General features: G+C 36.5%; 1 protein-coding gene across 2 annotated transcripts in view; it reads right to left on the bottom strand.

Moving 5' to 3' along the window:
• Window positions 1–26,962, bottom strand: part of DNAJC13 (DnaJ heat shock protein family (Hsp40) member C13) — a 124,267-nt gene that overhangs the window by 72,443 nt on the left and 24,862 nt on the right. For both annotated transcript variants that reach the window (XM_077752284.1, XM_077752285.1), the window contains exons 3-16: window positions 17,626–17,701; window positions 16,678–16,827; window positions 16,202–16,243; window positions 12,663–12,863; window positions 10,245–10,451; window positions 10,059–10,154; window positions 9,597–9,688; window positions 5,108–5,274; window positions 4,924–5,003; window positions 4,671–4,840; window positions 4,083–4,182; window positions 2,277–2,384; window positions 1,279–1,434; window positions 499–555 (exon numbers count right to left, since the gene is read on the bottom strand). In XM_077752284.1, the coding sequence (XP_077608410.1) occupies window positions 499–555; window positions 1,279–1,434; window positions 2,277–2,384; window positions 4,083–4,182; window positions 4,671–4,840; window positions 4,924–5,003; window positions 5,108–5,274; window positions 9,597–9,688; window positions 10,059–10,154; window positions 10,245–10,451; window positions 12,663–12,863; window positions 16,202–16,243; window positions 16,678–16,827; window positions 17,626–17,701 (1,702 nt within the window). The remainder of the gene's footprint in view (window positions 1–498; window positions 556–1,278; window positions 1,435–2,276; window positions 2,385–4,082; window positions 4,183–4,670; window positions 4,841–4,923; window positions 5,004–5,107; window positions 5,275–9,596; window positions 9,689–10,058; window positions 10,155–10,244; window positions 10,452–12,662; window positions 12,864–16,201; window positions 16,244–16,677; window positions 16,828–17,625; window positions 17,702–26,962) is intronic.

Genomic DNA, 26,962 nt, shown 5'->3' with positions numbered 1-26,962 from the left:
GTCTCTAGAGCTCATTTACAAATGCACTTAGCTCATTTACAAATGCACTTAAAAAAACAAATGTACTTTAGCATGAGGAACTAATTTTTGTTACCATTTAATACCACTTTGCTATGAACTAACTCTATTAATAGATACTCACGTAACCTCAGTGCCTAAAGATTTCAGTACCGTCAATACCATCATCCCCCCACCCAAAAAGAGCAAGAGAGGAAGAATGCTAACTTTTAATTCTCTTAAAACAAATAACACACAAATGATGTAGGAACAGAAAGATTTGCCCTAAACCCACTTACCTCAGAACTTTAAACTCTTAGATTAATATTGAGGATTGTTTCTGTAGGTTAAAACTAACTTCTGAATAAAGATTTATAATTGCTTTTCTTACCCAGAAAAACTGCATGTTTCCCGTAACAGACTGAAAAGTAATTCTGTCAGTTTCAATGAAAGCAGCCAATTAATATTCAAGTGCGTTTCAAATTTCGAATCTGTTCTCACCTCTATTATTGCCTTCATAACCAATCCAGCTCCCTTGATAATTGCCATGGAAGGATGCTATTAACATAGGGAGAAAAAAGAATCACAAAATGGAAGAATTTCATTCCAATGTACCTAGCTGTTAGTTTTAAGCAAGATATATAATTTTATTCAAGGTGTAAGTCATAAAATTAGTGAAGGATACAAGTGAAAGTCAGACTACAGTTTGGTTAAAAATTTTAGATATCGTTAAAACATACCTTTAAGGATAATCAAATTATCAACAGGAAACAGCCAGTATTTATTTGAATAATTATACTTATTTGAATGATGAATATCAAACAGTAATGATACAAGCTGACATTTATTATACAATATGAAATAACAAAAATCTAAGTATGCAGAAAAACACCACACGTATATAGTATTTAATGAAATAACAATGTTTTCAGCTGTTTATCAACAGCCCTACTAAAACTCATCCTATTATTTGGTAATTTATAAAGAAAAGGATACTCTGGGCCTATCTCAGAAAAAAAATGAGTTTTTCACTCCTTCTGAGATGGAAAAGATGAGCAACAGGGTCAAAACAGTGGTCAAAAACCATCTATAGATCTCTACATGAAACACCAAGAAATCTGTGGAATTTAAATATCCTTAATAGGATAACATAGGCTGTATTTATTTATCAACATTACTACAGAAGAACACTTCCATTATTTTAAAACCAAACTGAGCCCACACTCTAAGTGGTTCTCTTAGAGGAGCTGTTATCTGATAAAAAAAGTAACAAGCTCTCACCTGAAAGAGTTTGAAGAGGGTTCTTCCATTGGATGCTACCATCTCTAGGAGCATATCGAACTGCTGTCCTTCTGTTGTCTCACTATATGGAGCACAGAGGGCAAAAGTAAGGAAATCCAAAAGTGAACTAATAACTAGGGCACCAGTCCCATGATCCTGAAACAAAGTAACATAATTATCATGACTTAGGACAGAATTTCAAGCGAAACAGCAGTAACATGCTTCTGCTAGTCTAGATGTTAAAAGCATTCCTCCACATGAGGTTTAAAGTTTGATTACTACGTTTTTCTAATGCAATAAATCCACTGCTTACCATATCTCAAAAGGAAAATAAGATCTGGTCAAATTTCAAGAGAATAAACAAGACTCCTCCAACACGTACAAAAAGTTTAGTATGTATAGTATTCATATAAAAAGCAATCTTGACAAAACTTACAAAACTCTGAAAATTTGTGCCATCCAGATGTTACAGATTGCCCATCTCCAAAACTGTCACCAGTGACTGAGAAGATTTAACTTAAATTTTTTAAACAGCTTATTTCATGATATTATTAAAGAGAAAGAAAAAAAGTCTTGAGTATCTTTGAGAAAATCTAAAGTCTTGCAACTTACTCTTCTCAGATGAATGGGTACAGTCCTAAAACAAAATATTTTATTTACTTAGTGAGTAACCAAGCTGACCAAAATGTGTATGACCAACACTGACCAAAGCTGAGAGCTACAATTAAAGAAAGACCTGTCCAGGGCGCCTGGGTAGCTGAATCAGTTAAGCATCCAGTTCTTGATTTGGCTCAGGTCAAGATCTCACAGTTCATGAGTCCAAGCCTCCCGCTTAGGATTCGCCCTCTCTCTCTCTGCCACTCCCGTGCATGCATGCACTTGTGCACATTCTCTCTCAAAATAAATGAACTTAGAAAAAATAAATAAAAAAGAACTGTCCAAACACCTATCAATAATGTATGGTATTTCTCATTAAGACAAATTTAATTAGAACTTACCACATGGGAATTAAATTTCTCCAGTAAGTTTTCCAGAAACTTCTTTGAAGAGAGAAGAGAAGCTTTGTTCAGCTGTTCTTGTCTTAAGTCATAGTCATCATGCATGGGCTATTGATTAACAACAGTGATAATTCATGAGCAACCCCACATGCTGGCATCACACAAAAATCATTTATAGAGAGTATTCATTAAATACTAAAACAATTAAAAACCACAGCCTTTAAGATTGAAGGCAGAAAGGAAACTCGTGATAAGACAAGCAAGCAAGTGATGATTTCCCCCAGGGCCTGAAGAGGCTTCACAGATAATGAACCTGAGTATCCGCAGGGAGTACTGCACCAGGCACTCTCTCAAAAGTCTAGGTCTCCTCCTTAAAAGGCAGATGGCACCCATTTCTTCTCTCCCAATTTTATAATTTAAATTTAAAATGATAAAACTTAGCATTTATTTACTTATACTTTTAAACAGCATTTAAAAGCAGGTACTAAATGAGCAGCAGTACTTCTCTGTCCCTTTGACTAATGGAATAAAGGAGAATGGAAAACGGATTCTAGCATGAGGATTAGGAGTAAAGATCCAACCCTAACTTTGCTACTGACTACAGCTGACTGAAGGCAAGGTTAATTGCTCTAACTCTGAGTTTCCCTTTCCTCACCAAGTGGCATTAATAGAACTCAGCTCACAGGACCATCATGAAGCTTAAATGAGCTAATTCATGTAAAAAAAAAAAAAATTATACAGCCCAAACCTAATGTGCTTATTTCACATTACAGTAGTTTATGTTCTAGTTATCCCACTAATTCTTTTAATGGAGTAAAGATAGAAAATTCACTTTGGGGAATAAATATAAGACTTTATATAAATGATTACTTAAGTTTATTCTGTATCAGTGAGCTTGCCTACAGCACTTTATATGAGATATAAAGTCCCACTGCTATAGACAACATTAAAGTTAATCAAGAACTTCAAAAGTTATGCTGAACAACTCATTGCTTCTCCTCCCATACAAACTGCCACCAAGTTAGACCTTTATCTTCAGCCGTCAAATGTGCCTTCTTTAGCCCCATCCTACTTCATCGTATTTCTTACATATTTAGTCTACCTGCCTCTAACTTTACCTCTTATAAATAGTCTACACATACCATCAATGGGCTTTCAGAGGTTCAAATCTAGTATTATGCTCCTCTGCTGAAAAATCTTTCAGGTTGCTCCTTACTAAAGGATACAAATCTAGCTTCTTTGTCTGATACAAAGGTTCCTGATAATTTTCTCTACATACATCTCTAACTTTAACTCCTAATCCCACACACATACATGCTTCATGACCATTTCAATTATGTGCTGTGTCTCGAACATGCCTTTGTATATGCTATAGCATTTCCCAGGAAAGGCACCTCACAGAGGGAAAATACTTGTCTATCCTTTAAGACTGAGATCAAGTGTAACATCTTCCAGAAAAACTGTTCTAGAATCTTTTCCTCCCCACAAAACCAAAACTGAGTGCTGCTTTTTAGGGATCAGGTGACCTCTATCTACTACTTTAGACTATACACATATGCCTACTTTACTAGACTGTTAGCCGTTTCAAGGAAGGAAGGAACTTTGTATTTCTAGTAGACAGCACAGTGTCTGGTTTATAGGATGTGCTTAAAAAAACACATTTATTTAAATAAGTGACTATGAGGACAATTTAGGAAATAAGGAAACAGTAAAATTAATTGGTACAATGAAAATCTAGGTTTGTGTAAATTTAAATCATCAATCAACTTAAGAAAAACCAGTCTCCTTTTAAAAACCACTACTTACACACATGAGGGCACAGAGCATATCAACAGCTGCATGGATTACTCCATTGTTGCTCCTCTTGAGTGCTTTTACTACCTTTACTCCTAGACGTTCCCGAAACCTTGTTGAACAAAAAAAAAGGCACTTAATAACAATATTAGAGCATTATTTTATTGCTTAATGTAACATAAGTTTTTTTTTTAAGTTTATACTGCATTCGGCAAGTACATATTTTATCTTGAGAAAGAGAGATAGAGAGCCTAAGTGGGGACAGAGCAGAGAGAGGGAAAGGGGGGTGAGAGGGAATGGAGGAGGAGGGGGAGAGAGAGAGAGAGAGAATGAATGAATCCCAAATAGGCCCTATGCTGCTGGCACAGAGCCCAGTGCAGGGATTAATCCTACCAACCATGAGATCATGACCTGAGCCAAGCTCAACAGTCAGATGTTCAACCACTAAGTCACCCAGGTGCCCCAGCCAAGTATGTATTTTATTTATTTTTTAAGTATATTTATTTACTTTGAGAAACAATGTCTGCGGGTAAGGGGCAAACAGAGAGGGAGAGGGAGAGTTATTTGTATTCTGTAAAAAAAAGTTCAAAGACAACTTACTTTGGAAGCTGAGTGAAGGCCAGAAAACCAGCTTTGGAAGCCACAAGCCTCCTCACAGCCTGAAATTGACTCTCAAGTTCTGCATTTGAAGCAACAACATCTCCCTCTTGGGACAATAATGCTGTTATGGCATTATTGATCAATTTTTCTTTGTTTTCTGAGAAGAGGCCCTAGGTAAAGGAAGAATGGTTCAAAAAAGTTTCCACACCAAAAGTTAACGACAATGAACAAATTATAATACAATTCATCTTACATCCTGCGTTACTGCGTGCAGAACTCCACTATATGAAATATTAGCGTTGAACCTGAATACAGCATCCGCAAAGTTGCCATCTGTAAGATGAAAAGGTTCAAAAAGATTCAGAAGTTTGCATTTGTAGTTTTTAAATTATTAAGTAGATAGACGGAAATGTAATTACACTTAAATCAATACTTACTTGGAGGTGTGGCCAAAAATCTGAGATGAAGGCTCTCCACTTCCTCATCTACAGGCATGCTGAGTAACCCCCATCGCTGACCTTTATGAGTTGTTGTCATTTTTACACAAACATCTCTGTTGCCAGAGGCTCTTACTCCATCCAACAAACTTGCTAATAAGGAATCTCTAAGCAAGGTAAAAAAATAAAGATTTTAGGATTGATAATTAAGGGCAATTTTGACTCAGAATACAGCATAGGCCCTTTAACAGATAACCTGCTCAGGGAGGGCACTCCAAGTCCAAGGAGAAGCACAAAAGAAAGAGCCTGGAGTTCCAATACTAGCTCTGCACTTTGCAATCAAATACCTTGTACAAGCACTGTAAATATAACATTTTTGTTTTAAGATTTTTAACAACAGTTTCACCAAGATACAACCTACAAATAAAAAATTCATCCAATTAAAATGTACAGCTTAGGAATTAGTAAAGGGGTACCTGGGTGGCTCAGTCATTAAGCATCTGACTTTGGCTCAGGTCATGATCTCACAGTTCGTGAGTTTAAACCCCGAATCAGGTGAGCATGAGCCCTGGATCAAGAGAGTTCGAGCCCTGTTCTAGGTAAGTAAAGCCCCACTTAGGGTAAAACAGGAGCCCTGCTTTGGGTGAAACACAAGCCCCGCTTCTCTTTCTCTCTGTCCTTTGTGGGAATTATCTCTCTCTGCCCCNAACACACACACACACACACACACCAAAAAGAAAGGCACTTTTTGGGATGGGCACTGGGTATCATATGTAAGAGATGAATTACCAAGTTCTACTCCTGAAACCAAGACTACACTGTATGTTTATTCACTTGAACTTAAATAAGTAAATAATAAAAACATTTTTCTGAATGAATGAATAAAATCTTGGTAAATTTATACAAATGTGCACCTATCCATTGTAGCATACTTCCATCACCCCCCAAAAACTTCCTTGTATCCATTTGCAAAAGGCTCCCCAGCCTCCAGACAACCACTTATTTTCTATCTATTTAGTTTTGCTTTTTCAAATAACTTCATCAAGAGAATGAAAAAGAAAGCCACAGGCTGGGAAAAAATATTTATAAAAGCCCTATCTGATAAAGGTCCATTATCCAAAATGATCCAAAGTCCTCTTAAAGTCAACAAAAAGACAAACAACTCAATTAAAATATGATCCAAAGTCCTAATAGACCGACACCTCACCAAAAATGATACAGATGGCAAATAAACATACGAGAAGGTACTCAACATATAGGTCATCAGGGAAATGCACACTGAAACAAGATGACACCACACACTTACTAAAATGGCCAAAACTGAATACCAACAATACCAAATGCTGGTATGGAGCAACAGGAAGACTCTTTCACTGCTAGCTGGAATATAAAATTCACAGCCACTTCTGAAAGACAGTTTGGCAGTTTCTTACAAAACTCAACATCCTCTTACCATATGATCCAGTGATCACACTCCTTAGTACTTACACAAAAGATGAAAACTTACATCCACACAAAACAAGCACTCAGATTTTTATAGCAGCTTTAATGGAAGAAACCAAGAGGTCCTTCAGTAAGCAAATGTATAAATAAACCATGGTATGTCCAGACAATGGATTATTAAGTGTTAAAAGAAATGAGCTATCCAGGAATGAAAAGACATGGAGAAAATGAAAGAAGCCAATGTGAAAAACCTACATACTGTACAATTCTAACTATGACACTATAGAAAAAGCGAAACTTTGGAAGACAGTAAAAAGATGAGGGGGAGGGAGAGATGAAATTAGTGAGGCATTAGGATTGGGATTTCCTAATCCAAAGTATTTTACTGCTAGAGAGGATCTGTGGAGATTTTTAGGGCAGTGAAAAGTCTGCATGGTACTATAATAGTAGACAAATATCATTATATATTTGTTCCAACCTGTAGGTTCATCAATTTTAACACATGTATCACTCTGGTAGGGGATGCTGGTAAAGGGGAAGGCTCTGCTACTTAGAAGGCAGGAGACAGATTGTAGGAGGTACATGAGAAATCTCTAGAACTTTGGCTCATTTTTACTATAAACCTCAAAATGCTCTAAAAAATAGTCTATTAAAAATTCATATAAACAGAATAGTATGTAGCTTTTTGTGTCTTATTTTATAGATCACATATTTTTAAGGTTCAGTCCTTTTTATTGATAGTATTCCACTATATGAATACTCAACATGTTTGCCTACTTATTCACCAGGTGATACATTTATCATTGGTTTCTATTCTTAGCTATTAGAAGTAATGTTATTGTAAACATTCACATACAAGTTTTATGTGGGCATATGTTTTCATTTCTCTTGAGGTAGACACCCAGGAGTAGAACTGTTTGGTGATATGACAACTTTATGTTTAAGAAATTGCTCAACTATTTTTCAAAAGTTTATGACTACATTCTCCCACCAGCAATGTATGAGAATTCACATGCTTGCCAACAATTGGCACTAACAGCCTTTTTGATATTATCCATTTTAGTGCACATGTAGGTTTTACTTTTCCTCAATAAATCATGATCCTTTCATGTGTTTATTTACCATTCATGTATTTTATCTGGTGAGGTGTCTATTTGAATACTTTGCCTATTTATTGGGGGGGGGGGTTAGTATGGAGTTAAAAGAGTTCTTTATATATTCTAGGAGCAAATCTTTTATTACCTATGTTTTCCAAATATTTTCTCCCTGTCTGTGGCTTGTCTTGTCCTTTTCTTAATGGGGTCAAAGTTTTAAATTTTGAAAAAGTCTAATTACTCAGACTTTTATGAATTATGTATTTGGTACTGTATCTAAGAAACCTTTTCCTCAGGCACCTGGGTGGTTGAGTTGGTTAAGCGTCTGACTTGGTTTCAGCTCAAATCATGATCTCACAATTTGGGGGATGGAGCTCTGTGTCGGGCTCTGTGCTGACAGTGTGGAGCCTGCTTGGGATTTTCTCTCTCTTCTCTCTATGCCCCTTCCCATTTGCATGCACTTACACTTACACCCTTTTGCTCTCAAAATAAAGAGAAGAACGAATGAACAAATGAAAGATTTTCCTAATCCAAAGTCACAAAGAAATTGCTTTACTTTTTGCATATAAACTTTATTGGGATCAGGATCAAACAATGTACTGTACATAAAGCACATGACAAACTGTAAATGCTGAGATCCCTCCCCTGATTAGAACATGTGCACTTTCCCCCTGCCCCCCCGAAGTTCTCTTCCTTGAATTCAAGACAGGAAAAAATACCACCTTTTTGCTTCAAATGTCATTTTTGTTGAACTTAGATCAAAAGCTTTCCAAGGTTAAAAAAAAAAAAAAAAAAGTTACTGGTCATACTACAGGAAGTGACAGGACTTCAATAAGGCTGCATTGTGAACAGTGGCAAAATGTACCGAAACCGTTTCAACTACGCTTTAAAAAGAGACTCAGTCTCCATCTTTTTAAACAGCATAAAAGAACTGCCTGGAATATAAAAGCCGTGAATCCCATGACAATGACTTAGTATATGAAGTGAGTGTGAGTCATTCACAGTACAGATAGCATTCAAGTTCTTCACCTTACAGAAGGAGTTGATGAGCTATAGCATCTCACAGGTTTTCACAGCAACAGCCAAGTCACAGTAATATAATCAGGCTTATCACACTGGAAAATTAGTAAGTAGCCTAATGATGCTAACTTATAAAAACCTAAGGTAAGAGCAAATTTAAAGTAACTTGCTGCTATTATTCAAACAATTTAACAAGAAAAAGTGAAAGGTGATAATTTAAAATAGTTTATTTAAAAGCATAAGTTACAGAAATACACTTTATTTTCATCATTTCATTTAAAATCAAAACACCATTTTTATTCTTTTTAGAAATTTGAAAACTGTATTGTCATTATTTATTATTATTATTGTTTTTAATATTTATTCATTTTTGAGAAATGGAGACAGAGCACGAGCAGGGGAGAGGTAGAGAGAGAGGGAGACACAGAATTTGAAGCAGGCTCCAGGCTCGGAGCTGTCAGCACAGAGCCCAACATGGGGCTCTAATCCATGGACCGCGAGACCATTACCTGAGCTGCAGTCAGACACTCAACCAACTGAGCCAGTCAGGTGCCCCTACTATTATTTTTTAATGTTTATTTTAATTTTTGAGAGACAGAGTGTGAGTGGGGGAAGGACAGACAGAAGAGAGAGACAGAGACAGAGACACAGAATCTCAAGTAGGCTCCAAGCTTGATGCACAGAGCCCGACACAGGGCTCAACCTCTCAAGCCGTGAGATCATGACCCGAGCCTAAGTTGATGCTTAACTGATTGAGCCACACAGGTACCCCAGTGAATTGTTATTTTAAATATGCAACAAAATGATGCTGCCTTTCCGAAGTTATACGAGTTTAAAGATCTAGATCATAACTCTTTGTTTTTCCTTTTTGATGGAACATTCTGCCTTGCACATACTAGGATCTCCAAAGCTGGATAAATTAAAGAAAATACCTCTCTGTTGAAGAATATTTCCGTATTTGCCCTTTTATAAACTCAATTGAAAAAAGCTGTGGATTTTCTGAGTCACAAACCAATGCAAATACCTAGTGAAAACAAAAAAACAAGTTCAACAAATGGTAGTTTTATGATATTTCCTTAGAAGAACTACAGACAATCCCTTTTAGCTTACAAAAGCCCATATTTAAAAAACTGTTTACAGGATCAGAATTTAAAAGCTGCTTAAAAGTCTCACTCAGACTGTCATACATTACTGAATACAAAGTTCTATTTGTTGTATACTTGGAAACCAAATTTTGTAAGTCACTGTTCTAAGTACAATAAATAATGTGAAATATTAAATAGGTTCTCCTTATTTTCCATTCGTTAGACATGAAAAAATACTAAAATAAAATATCATCCTAATTTATCAACAGGAAGAAATCTCACTTAAGCTCACTTAAATCTCAAACTTACTTCTCCTAAAGGCTTCAGAGTTGCAATATTATATGTCGCTGGATCACGTTCTACTAAACATGTTTCTGTAAGTGCTAGAACTCGTTTCACAGGCTCCTTCAAACAAAATTGAAACATTAAAAAGTTATTAAAGAAAAAGGTCAAAATCAGATGAACAAACTATTTTTTTTTAACATAGAGTCTTACCGAATGCCTAGGTGATATTTTTTGGACTATAAACTCTGCTAACGATGTGATGGATTCATCAGTACTGTATTTTCCAAAGCGAAGATTCAAATATTGTTCAAATTCTAAAGGTTCTTTTCTGATGCGCAATGAAATACCTATGTAGTTGCCAGCATGATCTATTGCACTTTTGATAATTTCTTCTCTTTGCTCTGAAGCAAATAAATGCTGTACAAATTTTGAAATGTGAAAAGTCAGGGTTAAAACAACTATAATGCGACCATTTTGAATCAATTCACAGGAAGGGCAGCAATTCTCAAGAAAAAACAACGGTAGTGTATCTTATCAAAGGGAAGTAAGCTGTGTGTTCTGTTTGAACCACTAAGTTAAAATCACAGTCTGGGATACAGAGTCTTGCAAATAACTAACTAAATGGAAATTATTTCATAACTTTCAGGGTCTTGTTCCCATCATCATGTGGCAAACAGAATGCTGGGGCTTCCAAAAGGGGTCCCAGAGACTCCAGCCAAGTCCAGTGGGGGTAGTGGGTACTACGTGGGTAGGATTCCCAGTTTCGACTAAAGTAGCTCTGGTTTAACGTTTTTATATAGTGGGCTTTCTCGAAGATTACTTTGAGGAATGTTTACAGGTTTACAAGTCACTGGCTGAGGGATATTACAAATCAACCTCCAAGAGCACATTTACAAAGGATTAAGGTATTGCTATCTGCATTTGATGCCTAGAAACCAGAAATGCTAAATGTGCTGCCAAGGACAGGAGAGGAGAGTGCCATGCAATTAAGAATTGTCCTGTCCATATGCCAATACCTCCCCCCTGCTGATTAACACTGGTTGAGATCACATTTTAAAACCTGATTTTAGGGGTGACTGGCTGGCTCAGTCGGCTGAGTGGGCAACTCTTGATCTCGGGGTTGTGAGTTCAGGTCCCACACTGCGGTTCAGGTCCCAGCTGCTTATAATAGTTACTATTTATGCAGAAGGTACCAGATAAGGGTTTGCTGAATAAATCTATCATGGTATCATATTTATAGTAAATTAAGTCATTTTAGCTACCATCTTTTAAAAGGTACAGTATGCTTAGAAAACGGATGATTAAAACTAAAACTACCTGATGCCATGAAAGCAATAAAAACTGCTGGTTAACTGAGGAAGTATCAAACCATTCTATCCTTAATGTTTACTTTACACGCTATAAGGCTGGGTTTAATTACTATGATATAGTTGTCCCGTTAAGGTCTGCAAGGCTACACTCCTGTAATTAGGTATGGTTTCCACAAGGGGTTAATCATTACAAATTTCCACTGTCCATGGAAGAGATAAGCCTTTGGATGGGGCACATCAACAACAGGCTTTAGGCGGCTCTAGGGTGGCAAAGGAACCTAATTTTATCTTTGGGCCTAGATCTTTTGGGTCTAGACTCAGAGGTAACAAAATGTCTAGATATGTGTTCCTAGATGAGGGACACTAGAATTGTACCCATCACCCAGGCAAAAGTGAAATCCAAGATGGGAAAAAGGCTTCTAACACTGAAGAGCTGACATATTTTGTACATCACATAGCTCAGCACCCCTCCCCAATCATCATTCCTTTCTGCTACACTGTAGCCTCTTGGGTTATCAAAAAGTTCCAGGCTTGCCCTGGCTCTGCTACCCAGAGAAGGATCTATAGAACACTAAATCATAAAGCAGTTGTTCCCAGGCCACTAAGAGATCTATAGAAATTAAAATTCTCACGAGTAAGGAAACTTGTGAGGTCAACTGAGCCTTTCCTTGTGGAGACTCTAGTGCTCATCTTTGAGATATGAGATTTAATTAAGGAAGGCAAAATGCTTATTAAAAAAAAAAAAGATGGTCTTCATCTAGAACTCAGTCTATTGCCAATTAACAAATAGGGTCTGAGCATCTTAAGTGGCCTCCACTGTACCTCACAATTCACATAGAATTTAGAAATTTAAGACAAAAACATGCAATGAACTCCAAATTTGAAGTTTCAATGAATACTCAGACTTCAGATTACAAACAGCTGGGGAAAGGAGGAAAGACTATAAAAACAAAAGATCTTAAATTACTTTTTCAAAGAAAGCTTTGAATCTTTCCGTTAAGACACTGATATAATGAAATTAACAACTGTAACTACCATTTACTGAATACTAAGCCACATATTATGCTAAGCATTTTACATAAATTATCTTACAGAATCCTAATAACAAAAACCTATGACACACATATTACTCTTGTCACTTTAGAGCGCTCCAAGTTGGGATTCAAGCTCAGGTCTCTTTGATAACAAAGCCTGTACTCTTAATATTATACTTTTTTCCAAAAGACATGTGAAATTTGAAAAGGAAGTGTAAAAAAACCCAGCTTTCCTTCGTATGGTTATGCCTCTTTTTACATGGCTTTTTAAAAATACTACTTACCAATCTACTAAATCCTCCATAAAGTATACAAAATCCTCCTTGATAATCGGAGAGGTCTACAAAGCCTTCAATGTTTCTATAGTCATAGGAACAGAGGACTCTGTTGGTTGCAGGGTTAATTTGGTCAAAGCCTCCAGGAGTGACTTCTAAAACAACAGGTTTTCTCGTATCGCTCCAGTGGTGCTTATAGCAGTTATACCTCTAGAGAGAGAATCAGCATTACTTTTAGGTTCATTTTTAAGCTTACCATAAAATAAAATCACATAGAATTATATGTCACTGCCAAAACCACCAGAAATCTAAACAATATTATAAATACTTAGAGCTACTATCCAAATTGGTTTTGTTTTTTGAGAGTGAGAGTGAGTGTGTGAGCAGGGGTGAGGCAGAGGGAGAAAAGAGAGAAAGAGAGAGAGAGAGAGAGAGAGAGAGAGAGAATGAATCTTAAGCAGGCTCCACACCCAGCACAGAGCCCTCATTAGGGCTCGAACCATGAACCGTGAGATCATGACCTGAGCTGGAAAGAAGAGTCGGACACTTAACTGACTCAGCCACCCAGACATCTCCACTAGCCAAATTGTTAAACGTATTAATTTTAACTATTTGGAGGCTTGTATTTAAGTAAGAATGTTCACTCAAAATGAAGAAACTATGTCCTTTTTTAAATTAACTAAAGTTCAGGTTATAATATTTTGTGAAATAATTTTAAGTCAGTCTTATGCAAATCTATTTAAAAAAAGGAAATCCTAAAAAATACTCAGAAATTTTTACTGGGGAAAAAAAAGACTTCAACTTTCGTTGATACATGTTTTTTTAATTCAACTTACATATGGAAAAGAGCTAAATTACATTTTGGAATAGTTACAGTATTCAATTTAAACAACAGGAGCTGGTTCAGTATACTAATCCAAATTTTCTTCCTACACACACAAATACGCTGAAGCCTCAGTTTATCCTTACATTTTTCTAATCACACCAAAGGTGTAAATTTGATTACATTAGTAAGTAAAATTCTACCTAGATGACATCCTTTGTAAATTAAAGTATCTACTATCAGAATGGGAGAGGGGCGACTGGGTGGCTCAGTCAGTTAAGTGTCCAACTCCTGATTTTAACTCAGATCATGATCTCATGGTTTGTGAGATCAAGCCCTGAAATGGGCTCTGCATGGACAGCATGGAGCCTGCTTGGGATTCTCTCACTCCCCCTCTCTCTCTCTCTGCCTTTCCCCTGTGAGCATACACATGTTCTCTCTCTCTCTCTCAAAATAAACATTTTTTAAAAACATTTTAAAAATAAGTGATTAGAATTGTTAACATCCATTTACCACCCAGCTTTATTCTTAAAAAGAAAAAAAAGCATTAGGCAAGGTTGCTAACCAAAATATGATCCAAGAGAAAATAATTCAAATAAAGACAAAATGAGGCAAGAGAAAATAAAAATAACCAAGTATCAGATGTGAAATGACTATCCCCTGAACCACCCACTTTTCCACCCAACAATACAAAGAGGAGCACTAGTCAGTTACATGACTCTGAAGGCAAAAGTAAATTGGATGCTCAAAAGTTACAACTATTTCTGGGGTGCCTGGGTGGTTCAGTCAGTTAAGCACCAGACTTCAGCTCAGGATCTCACAGTTGTGGATTCGAGTCCCGCATCAGCCTCTGTGCTGACAGTCAGAGCCTGGAGCCTGCTTCTGATTCTATGTCTCCCTCTCTCTCTGACCTTCCGCCACTTGCTCACTCTCACGTGCTCTCTAATAAATAAACATTAAAAGAAACTAAAAAAAAAAAAAAAAAGAGTACAACTATTTCTAATACTGAAATGAGAGAAACTGTCTTTCAAGTGTTTAGAAAAGCGAGTAAGGCATTAATAAACACCTCTTTCAAAACCCCAACCCTGAACCCAGCAATGAGCCTCAGTTTGGCTCAGGAACACAGGACATCAAGTCCCCTCAGCACTACTACTGATCCATGACATAATGCACATTACCGTTCCATAAAAGGAATTCTGCAGAACAACAAAGGGCCTGCATTAACCCAAGAATATATTTAGAACCTTGATTCTAAAGTAAAGGTTGGAGCAGTGCCAATCCTCTCCAGAAGAAGGAAAGCCACGAAAATGGTGGTGCTTTCCCAAACTATACGTGTTCATGTACCCCAACCCACTCTGCAGGACAGCCTCTATTCCTCCCAGCTGATAATCAATGGCCATAACGAGCTGTGCTGATGGAAACACATCATTATCCCTCAGGATTACAGAGGCTAAGAGAGGCTTAGAGACCTAATGTAGAGTATATCTCAAATCGATGGCCTGAGCGTCAAATTCAATTTATGCAAGAGTGTGCGGCAACAGAGCAATGAGGGAGGGGAAGGTGCCATTTATTCCTGATATAAAATTAACTTCACTATCTTTAGTGACATTGTTTTGAAACATATTAAGGTGCTGAAATTAACTGATATAAGGGGAAGCTTATAAACAAAATCTAAAGTATGCTTTTGGAAGCCATGGTTTTCCAAACAGATGAGGAATACGGAAAACTCAAATGCCAAAATGAAAGAAATTGTAATTTATAGAAATCTGACTGGGGCTCATAAGGAACAAGAAACAAGAAGCTTGCCAACTGCCATTAATCTATTTTAAATGAGTCCTGAGCCAGTCAGTTGCTTGATTTGAGATCAGGGAGGCTTCTGGAATGCTAAAACTAGCAGCACATCCATAGAAAGGATGAGGGCTTAAAAGACAGGGAGATGGTGCTGCCAGCTTCTCAGAATTCAATTCCTGCCTTTTACTGGAAGAGACAGAATTCTGAAGTGCTATCAGTTTAGGCATTTTTCTGCCCATATCCTCGTTATAAAAGCAATACCTTCTCATGGAAAGAAATTCAGTATTTCAAGAGAGTGGAAAAAAAAAAAAGCATAGACTCCCATTTCCACTCCTCAGAAATCTCTGATTTAGTTTAAATGCTGTTGTAACGTGATTACAGATCACCTGAGAAAGTTAGGAAGATTCTGATAAGTAACCATGACTTCCTCCAAGATGTCAGTGTACCATGCAAAGCCTTACTAGCAGCCAGGTACAGTGCAGAAACATATAATAAGGCAGTTTGGATACACCCTAAAGTTCTTAAAACCTTAATACCTCTGAAATAGAAAAACCCTACACCAAATAAGTACTGCATGTTCCAAGGGATATTACCCACAGTGTGATACTTAGGATTGCTCTTGAGAATATTGAATAAAAAGTACCTGAGTGGGTAAAGCATTGTTTTTATTGCTCCACAGTTCTGCCTGAAGATGTTTTTCCTTATCATAAGCATTAACAGTCATAAGTATAATTCCTCTTATTTGGGTTTCCTACTAAACTACATTCATCTATCACACAGTGCCAGAAACATTTAATGATGATTCCTTTCTTCCCTTCAGCTTTGCCATAAAAGGAACACACAGATCACAGATTTCTACATAATAATTTCTACATAATTAACGGGCAACATTAGATAAAATAAAAATAGATATTAATAAATGTTAAATACTTGCCCTTCCTGTGATTTTTCCTTCTGAAAAATCAGTTCTAAATCTCTGAAAGAGAAAACATAATCATAGTTTATGACAACCGACTGGTAAGGAAGATTCACAGTTCAGTCCTTTCTATCCAAAACACGTAAAATACCAACTTGATAACCTTAATACTAAAAAATATTATTGAAGATACAACTTAAGGCTGTTCAATAAAAGATATGGAACTTCACTGAAAAACAAGATAGATACAACACATGACTATTTTGCTCTATATATGCGCTTAAAAAGACTAAACACTCTCAAAATATAGGATTTTCCAGGCTTTCTATCAGAGACAGTGGAAGTTTCACCGAATCAAGTTAACAGTCAATAAGAAAAAATAAGCACTGCAGTCAGAGACTCAAAACATTAGTATCTGTACTATAATGTAACTGTTTCTTTTAAAAAAAAAAACAACCCAGAAATTTAGCTTATTAACATGGAACTATTCTTACCAATGCTTCTGTAAGAAGTTCTGTTCTGTGCTCTGTAGAAAATTTTAAAGTTTCTGACTTTTTCCCACTGCCTTTACGAAATGTGAGGTTGAATTCTGTTCCTTGTCCTTTTCCAACGGGACTGATGCTGCAAATGTCTCCATAAGGCCACTAACAAAAAGAAACTCTTTCAAATGATGCTATAATATGGTGAAATACAACACTGTCATTACTGCTTTAATTTCACAATAACTGATTAAATAACAAAATAACACAGAGGTCTAGAAGATGTCATGTCTTATAGTAATTCTATAACACAAATTCTTTTTAAGGTTTTCATTTATCAGGGACAACAATTAGAAAATCCAATCTGTATTCCAACTTTAATGATTACTGACATTAATCCAAAGCAATTAAAATACATAAAAGTGAAAAGAGGTGAGGAATATAAAATTTTATGATTACCTGCAGATGTGCTAATACAAACAAAAAGGAACATGTAAAACGTGTCTGATTTAGAAATAAAATAAACTGGAATATAAATATGTTTACTTATCCACATTCAAGCTAGTCTTGCCTTATAAACAGTAATCCTACTTCCATGACAAGGATTTTCCATGTACTGCACTGCAACTTAATTTACGTATACCTTTATTATAATATTAATACCACTTTTAGGACTATAATGAACTAATGTACCAATTTCACATAAAAGAAATGGCAATCAAAAGTAACATCAGAAAGTTATACTCCTTAGAGCCTAGGAATGAATAAATGCTCACCACCCGCTTTTATTTATTTATTTTTGGAACTGAGCACCAAGAATTATATAAGCATATCGATCTCCTTCAAAGTTGACTTTTCTAACCTAAAGTATGGATTTCAAGCCAGGGAAATCATGGGTCACATCCTGGCTTTTAAAATTCAAATGGAGTTCAAAACATGTCTAACAGCTTCTAACATGATTACCTGATTTGTTACTTCTAAGGTATTAGGATTATATGTAGTAATCGCATGGGTTCCAACTGAAAAGACACGCTTATACCTACAAAGAAAGACAATTACTTAAATTTAGTCTAAAATAAAAGAAACATTTTATAATAAAATATGATATTAATACAAAAGGAGTATTTCAATAAAGAGAAATGTATCGATTGATTAATGCTAACTAAATATAGCTTAGTTTTATATTCCCACATTTTTGATGTTCTAAAGTGTTACCGGGGAGAGCAGGTGCCATCCGGATACTGCCTACGGGCTGTGCTCTGCTCTCAGTGCATAAATTCATAGACAGACATGAATGGACAGCAAATGAAAATGGTACTGGAACAATGGAATCAGCAATTTTGTATAGGAAGCTTAGGGAGATGTTGTTTACTGTAGTCTGCCTCAAGTTGGGACAAAATTTAACAAACAAGAGGAGTATGGTTCCTGGAATGTGTGAAAGCTGCTAGTGAGCTCTATTCTCGTCTATCAGGAGAAGTAACTGAAATTAATGAAGCTCTTGAAGAAAATCCAGAACTTGTCAACAAATTTTATAACTCAGTAATCCTCAGAACTGAATGAATTAATGAGTGAAGGAGTATATAAGAAAAACATAAAATCTACTGAGGAATGAAAATGGAACCCCTAAATAAATTAGTATAAAACAAAATGACAAAAAAATAAATCAAGTGTTACTGGTATTAAAAACCCACTCACCAGGGCACCTAAGTAGCTCAGCTGGTTGAGTGACTTTGGCTCAGATCATGATCTCGCAGTTTGTGAGTTCGAATCACACATGGGGCTCTGTGCTGACAGCTCAGAGACTAGAGCCTGCTTTAGATTCTGTGTCTCCCTCTCTCTCTGCCCCTCCTCCGCTTGCATCCATCTCTCTCTCTCTCAAAAATAATTAAAAAAAACCACCTACCACTCACTTTACTGTGAACTGTAAGATCTTTAAGTAGAGACGTATGACCTATGCAAGCAAGCTTTTGTTGACTTAGTATACCTGAAGTTAAAAAGATACCACCCAAGGATGCCAATATTCTAAATGGGAAATTTTATTAAAAACAACAACAACAACCACACTGCACAGGACTAACTTTCAAAATACCGTTTCAACGAAACGATGGTGCAAACGAAGGAAAAGCTATGGCTTGTAACTGGTCAGTCACAACAATATTCTGGAATCTTAATTTCTATTTAAGCAACTACCTATTATAGTTAAGTGTTGCAATTTTATAGAAGTAAGGGAGCCTATACCACAGACAGGCAAGTTTCATTCGTCACTTTACTTCCTTCACTTAAAGTATCATATCTAAGGAGAAAAATCATTTGGATATCAATAATCCTTTAGGATAGAAATTCATAATGATAAAAAAACTAAAATAGAAAAAAATTACTGAAAAATAAAGAATTAGTTCTTTAAAACTAAAATAAGTACAGGGCCTCCTGAGTGGCTCAGTTAAGTGTCCAACTTTGGCTCAGGTCATTGTCTCATGGTTTGTGGGTTTGAGCCCCATGTCGAGCTCTGTGCTGACAAGCCTGGAGACTGCTTCAAATTCTGTGTCTCCCTCTCTCTCTCTCTTCCCCTTTCCCTCTTGTGCTCTGTCTCTCTCACTCTCTCTCTCAAAAATAAAAATATGGGGGCCCTGGGTGGCTCAGTCGGTTAAGCAACCGACTTCGGCTCAGGTCATGATCTCAGGGTTCGTGGGTTCAAGCCCCATGTCAGGCTCTGTGCTGACAGCTCAGAGCCTGGAGCCTGCTTTGGATTCTGTGTCTCCCCCTCTCTCTGACCCTCCCCTGCTTATAGTGTGTCTGTGTGTGTCTGTGTGTGTGTGTGTGTGTGTGTGTGTGTGTGTGTGTGTGTGTGTATGTCTCAGAAATAAATAAAACATTAAAAAAGTTCTTTAAATAAATAAAAATAAAAAATATGAAACACAGAATTAAGAATATAAGAATTCATAATCATATAGATGATATAATGTGTGTACTCTATGCAGATAAACTTGAAAATTATGAATAAACCAACACCTATACAGAATTTAAGAAAGCTGTAAAGAATTACAACCTACAAAAGAACCATGGCTCCAAGAAGGAGATGAATGCTTTAAAGGAACAGATAAATACCATGCTTCTTAAACTGTTCCAGGAAACAGACTAAGGACAGTTTCCCAATTCTTTTAGGGATACTAAAATCTGGTAAGACAACACAAAAAAGAAAAAAGATATGCCAATCTATTTTTAAAATAAGTTTTAGCAATAGGTGTGCCTGGGTAGCTCAGTTGGTTGAAGCATTCGATTTCAGCTCAGGTTATGACTGATCTGACAGTTTGTGAGTTCAAGCCTCTCACACTGGGGATCTCTGCTGTCAGCATAGAGCCTGCTTCAGATCCTTTGTCTCCCTCCTCTCTGCTCCTCCCTCCCCAGCTCGTATACATGATCTCAGAAATAAACATTAAAAAAAACAAAAGCGGGGCGCCTGGGTGGCTTAGTCGGTTAAGCGTCCGACTTTCGCTTAGGTCATGATCTCGCGGTTCGTGGGTTCGAGCCCCGCATCGGGCTCTGTACTGACTGCCAGCTCAGAGCCTGGAGCCTGTTTCAGTCTGTGACTCCCTCTCTCTCTGACCCTCCCCTGCTCACGCTGTCTCTCTCACTCTCCTAGAAATAAATTTAAAAAAATATTTTAAAAAAACCCAAAAAACAAAAGCAAGTATTAGAAATAAGAATCAAGTAGCATATGATCAAAGAAGATTCATTTTAGAAAAACAGATTTCAATATAAGAAAAATTTATCAATATAAATTCGTCATATTTACATAAGTATCTGTTAGTATTTTAGTTAAGAAATTTTTAAATTAGCAAAAACAGATGTTAAATACAATCAAATCCTTTTTTGATACCTATGGAGATCATGTTTTTCTGCTTTAAGTTATTAATACATTAAAAAGACATACATACCTTAAACAACAGCCATTATCAGACTGAACAGTAACACACTAGAAGAATTTTCACGGAGATCAAAAGAGGCCTTTCACAATTTTTTTACTGTCCGTTTTTTTCCCTAATTAGCATATTATATAATAAAAATCATAAAATTATTTCCACTTGGGAAAAAAGAAAACGACTGATTTTATTAATGTTTACCATATATTTATAATCTTTACCATATATTTACTTACAAAGTATTGCCTTGTTACAAATATTTTTTCCCTAATTTCACATGTCTAAAACAGAGTGGGATGGGCACCTTGGTGGCTCAGTCAGTTAAGTGTCCGACTTTTGATTTGGGCTCAGGTCATGATCTCACAGTTGGTTGAGTTTGAGCTACACATCAAGTGCTGTGCTAATAGTGTGGAGCCTGCTTGGGATTTTCTCTCTCCCTTTCTCTCTGCCCTCTCTTTCTCTCTCTCTGAAAATAAATAAATAAATTTAAAAAAAAATGGAGTGGGTAATGATCAAAAGAATGAGTACCTCCTTCTAACATAAAAGCATTCATTTGCTGCTTTCTAAAGCTAGGTGAGGGTTGAGAGATTGGTGAAGTATATATATGTGGATTAACCTAAACAGTGAGAAAGTCCAAAACTTCAGAGGCTTTATCAACTAACAAGAAAAAATAAGATCTTATTAAATCACTATCTGCCTTAAAAGATTACACAGTGAAATCAAATGTATGATAGAAATGTGAATCCACAATTCTAACTTTCAGAATCATCTTGAAAGCCAAACATGCCAATTTTTATAGTCCTGAAACAAAACTCTAGAATTTTTTTTCAATTTTTAAAAAACATTTACTTATCGGGGCGCCTGGGTGGCTTAGTCGGTTAAGCGTCCGACTTCCGCTTAGGTCATGATCTCGCGGTTCGTGGGTTCAAGCCGCGCGTCGGGCTCTGTGCTGACTGCCAGCTCAGAGCCTGGAGCCTATTTCAGAGTCTGTATCTCCCTCTCTCTTTGACCCTCCCCTGTTCACGCTGTCTCTCTCTCTCCTAGAAATAAAAATATTAAAAAGAAAAAAACAAAAACATTTACTTATTTTTGAGACAGAGAGAAACAGTGAGCAGGGGGAAGGGCAAAGAGAAGGAGACAGAATCTGAACCAGGCTCCAGGCTCTGAGCTGTCAGTACAGAACCCAATGCGGGGCTTGAACTCACAAAGCATGAGATCATGACCTGAGCCGAAGTCAGACCCTTAATCAACTAAGCCACCCAGGGGCCCCAAAACTATAGCATTTCTTTATTTTACTTTGGGAGCAAAAGAAAGAATTAAAGAAGAATTAAATGCCTGAAATGTTTTCAATGTCAACTGATACACATTCACTGATACTGATACTGTCACATTCAGTCTTAAAGGATCTCAACTAGCAAGATACTCTTTTTAATTATATACTAATTTCCTCCACACAACTAAAGCCCTTGACATCTTTCTTATGTAACTTTATTGTCTACATCAGTGCCATGCAAAGAACTTTCCAAGAAAATGGAACCCTTTTTTATCTACACTGTCTAATGAGGCAGCCATGAGCCACATGTAGCTATGAAGCACCTGAAATGTGGCTAATGCAAATGAATTTTAAATTTTATTTATGTGATTAAATTTAAACAGCCACAGGTGGTTAATGACTGCCAGATTGGAGAGAGCACATTCTAGATCCTTCAACATAAGGATCCTGGAGTTAAATGTCACTGGCCCAAAGAACTGTTAAGACTAACAAACTCAGAGCTATCTTTCAGGTAAATACTGATCTCTACAGCCTCCAGAAGAAGAAAGCTATAAGGCAACTTTGATTTCTCTTTCATTCTCCTCTCTCGGGCTTCTCATTCCATGAGAGCTCCCCCTGCCTCTGTCCTCTGGAATGGCTGCTGCATTTCCCTTTAAGTAGAGAACAAATACTTCTAGTTCATTAAAAACACCTTAATGAGCAGCCCTAAACCTTCAAACATTACCTATAAAGCCTCCTCGGATATCAGATTTAGAAATTAAAATCTGAATGATCTCACATGTATGGTACATTAGTCACAATACCTGCAAACTTAAGACTTTTTTCATATCTTTTACTCAGTCATTAGAGGCCTACATCATAAAGAATAGACAAAGATTCCCTAAGCTCAGGGAGGTACAGGTCTTCATGGTCTTTGAAACTAACTTCTCACATAGGACCCAGCACTGCATACAGCACATGCTCAGTGTTTATCAAATAGCTAAATAGGCCAATCTATCCAATAATATATCCACATGCATTCAAATCTATGACCTGCTCATTTACTCTTGCCTTTAAAATAGAATAGCAACTACTTTCACACCAGTTTTTTAATTCATAACCACTATAACATCAGGAAATGATTAAGGTCTTATTTTTATGCAAGATATTTATACAATATCCCCATTTTACTTGCTATCTGCAAAAAACACCATTTATAAATTATAATTTAATTTGCTATTCTTATGGGTTTGAATGAATTTGTTGGCTAATTCCTTAAAATTATCATATGAAGCTCTTATAAAAACCCAGCTATAGAAAAATCAAATAAAGGAATAGACTAAAAATTTTATTTTAGTATGACAAATTTATGATAGATGCCACATACATAATATGAAGAAATGTAAAAGCAAACACCTTTCCCCAAAATTGAGAAATTAATATTCATTACTGTCTTTACTTACTGCACATGTTTCCATTTTATTCAGGAAGTTATACATGTTGATTAAATGCCTATAGGGAATAGGCATTTTTCCCCTTCAAGTTTTCAGAACTCATACTTATTCTAATATGACAGCTTAATAATAAATATAATTTACATTACCCATTCACTGTTATTTAGAATCAGGAAATTGATCCTATTCAAAGAAATAAAAACAGGTTTGAGGCAACTGCCTTATCTGTGGTTCTTTTTGCTTCCATAACTATTGGTGATAAGAGTAAGTAAAAAGGTGCTAACGACTGTGCTGACTAAAAAGAAAGATAATCTGTAACAAAGAAAGACCACTAAAACAAAAGTTGGGGATGTAATCTAGTTTTGGATTTGACAGGTGATGTAAGGATTTTTTAATAGATTAAGCTGATATTAATTTACATTAAAATAAACACTCCTGTATTACTTAATTCCTGCAGATTAAAATGTTATTCTATTCTTATATGTTATTCTATTCTATTTTTAATTGATTTAGCTGATATTAATTTACATTAAAATAAACACTCCTGCAGATTAAAATGTTGTTCCATTCTTAAACATTCTAGTCCTCATAAATATTGCTTTCCTCTTTGAAAAAGTTTTTATAACATGATTTTTTCCCTTTTTTCCCTATGGGAAAATTTTTTTTAGGGAAAAAACCTAACATGTTAGATCAGATACTATTCATGGATTGACCCAACATTAAATAAGCACAGATCAGTGCTGGACACAAGGACATGGCAGTGAATGAGGGAGTCAGCCCCTCAAAGACTCAGCTTCATCCCAACATTTTAAGTATTATTAACTAATTCAGACATCTGAAATGAACTGCAAAGTAGTTAAGAGCTAAGGTACTTGTCAGTCATTGTTTCAAAGTTAATTCCAGACTTGAATACTCTTAACTAGCATGTATCAATTTTGTGTAAAATTTAGGCATTTTAGGCAAATTGTGTAACAATTAGAGGTATATACAGTAATGTCAACAGAAAGAGACTACAAAAATACTGGCCACCATCACAATACTCTTCTGCACAAAAATGCACTATCATTCAACCCTCTCAAAATAGAGAAAATTCAATGTTACTCTGTTTTAGTAGAGAAAAAGTTTATGTTTACTATTAAATAATGGTTGTCAAATTTCGTGAGGTCATAAAACTTTTGTGCATTACTCTTGAAGATCTTCAGTCTTTTCAGTAGATAGCCTATGCAATGCGCCTCAGATAAGCCAAACAGATCTAATCAGAGCTGGAAGACAGACTTAAAGTTACGTAGCCTACTCCTTGTAACATGTGGCTTGAACATTTACAGTACTCTGGGCAAAGTTGGCTAGTTTTAACTGTTCATTACTGATGCAAGGGAACTAGCTAATCTTCCTTAAAAGTAATTTTATTTCATGGTGCCTGCATGACTCAGTCTAGGTGTCTGACTCTTGATCTCAGCTCAGGTCTTGATCTCGGGGTCATGAGTTCAAGCCCAGTATTGTGTTCCACGCTGGGTGTGGAGCCTACTTAAAAAAAAAAAAAAAAAAAAAAAATTCTCTTTATTTTTCAGTACTGCAGATACTGCCCATTCTGCCTTAGAATTAAGCCAATATAGATTTCCCCACAATTTTCACTCTCTAGTCCAAGTTCTATCTTTCAGCTTCACATAGGGTGTAATTTTTCTGCCAACCAGACTTTCACTTTGAATCCTCTTTTCCTAAGCTGAACACCCTAGTTCCTTTGACCATTTTAAAGTAAGTTTTGGCAAACAATTTCTCAGAAGTCATTAGGATTCACACAGAACCTAGGGTTTTTCCTTTTATTATTAAAAGCTTGAAAATCCAGTTACTTTAATTAGATTTTAGTCCATCAAATAATTAAACTAAGGATAATCGAAGTACAAGGCGTCTCAAAGAGTTGGAAGATCAATGGTAAGCACTGCTAAAAGAGGCACTACAGCTTAACAGGTAGGCCCACCAGTTCTGGAGCCACACTGACTGAGTTCGAATGCTGTCTGGTTCATTCACTATGTATCCTGATAATCCGCTTGACTTCTCTAAGCTTCGGTTTCTCTATCTAAAAGATGTGGACAGTATATATACCTACTCATAATGTGAGGATGAAAAGAAATCTGTGTGGAGTATTGATCACTTGATATTTATAATTGATAAGCATGAGCTATTTTAACGTTTATTTTTGAGAGAGAGAGAGAGAGAGAGAGAGAGAGCACGAGTGGGGAAGAGGCAGAGAGAAGGGGAGACAGAATCAGAAGCAAGCTCCAGGCGCTGAGCTATCAGCACAGAGCCCAATGCGGGGCTAAACTTGTGAATTGGGAGATTATGACCGGAGCAGAAGTCAGACGCTTAACCAACTGAGCCACCCAGACACCCCAATGTTAGCTGTTCTTATTGGTTTTATTCTGTTGAATGGGGCTTAAAACTCCAGTAGAATCATTGAATTAGTTATAATTAGTATCATTATGTTTCCAGTAACCATGACTGCTAAATTCATACTTTATATAATAAAAATAACGGGGAAAGTGATCATTCCTATGCTATCATTCCTATTCCTATCATTCCTATCAGAGTATACTCTGATTCTGGTTAAACTCCACTTGAAAGATTAAATTCACACAAAATGGCTCATTCACATCAGAAGTTGTACTCCTCAGAAAAAGTGAGAAGGAACGTATAGTACATACTCTCTTTGCAAGTATCTAACCCAATAACTGAGTAAGAAACTGTCCCATTTCTTTCACAGGAAATAAAGGGCATCCCATGAAACAAAGGCTTAAATTTCATGATGCAAGGTATTTTTTCCAGTTCAGAGAGAGCTATTTTTCTTAAATACTTTAATTTTTAGAGCAGTTTTAGGTTCACAGCAAAATTAAGCAGAAGGTACAGAGATTTCCCAAACACTCCCTATCCCTACCCATGCACAGCCTCCCCTGTTATCAACATCCTCCAACCACAGGGGTGGGTATATTTGTTACAACTGCTGAACCTACAATGAGACATCATTATCAACCCAAGTCCAGTTTACAATCCGGTTCACTCTTTGTTTGTACATTCTATGGGTTTGATGAATGCATAGGACCTGTATCCACCATTACAGTATCATACAGAATAGTTTCACTGCCCTAAAAACCCTCTACACTCCACCTTTTATCCTTCCTTACCCCCTAAACCCTGGCAGCCACTCATGTTTTTATTGTCTCCAAAGTTCTTTCTGCCTTTACTGCAATGTCATACAGTTAGAATTATACAGTATGCAACCTTTTCAGACTGGTTTCTTTCACTTAAGTTTCTTCCATGTCTTTCCTGGGTTGATGGCGGATTTCGTTTTAGCCTTGAATAATATTCATTGTCTGCATACACCACAGTTTCGCCATCCATTCACTTACTGAATGATATCTTGTTTATTTCCAAGTTTTGATAATTATGGATAAAGCTGCTAGGAACATCTGTGTGAAGGCTTTCGTGTGGACCTAAGTTTTCAGCTCTTCTGAGTAAATATTACAGAATGTGATTGCGGGATCATACTGTAAGAAGATGCTGAGTGTTTTAAGAAACCACCAAACAGTCTTCCAAAGTGGCTGCACCATTTGGTATTCCCACCAGCACTGGATGAAAGTTCCCTTTGCTTCACATCCTCACCAGCATTCGGTGCTCAGTGT

This window comes from Crocuta crocuta, unplaced genomic scaffold, assembly GCF_008692635.1.
Source record: "Crocuta crocuta isolate KB4526 unplaced genomic scaffold, BGI_CrCroc_1.0 scaffold580, whole genome shotgun sequence".
NCBI lineage: Eukaryota > Metazoa > Chordata > Mammalia > Carnivora > Hyaenidae > Crocuta > Crocuta crocuta.
The sequence above is the reverse complement of the archived record's forward strand: the minus strand, read 5'-3'. Positions and strand labels throughout refer to the sequence as shown.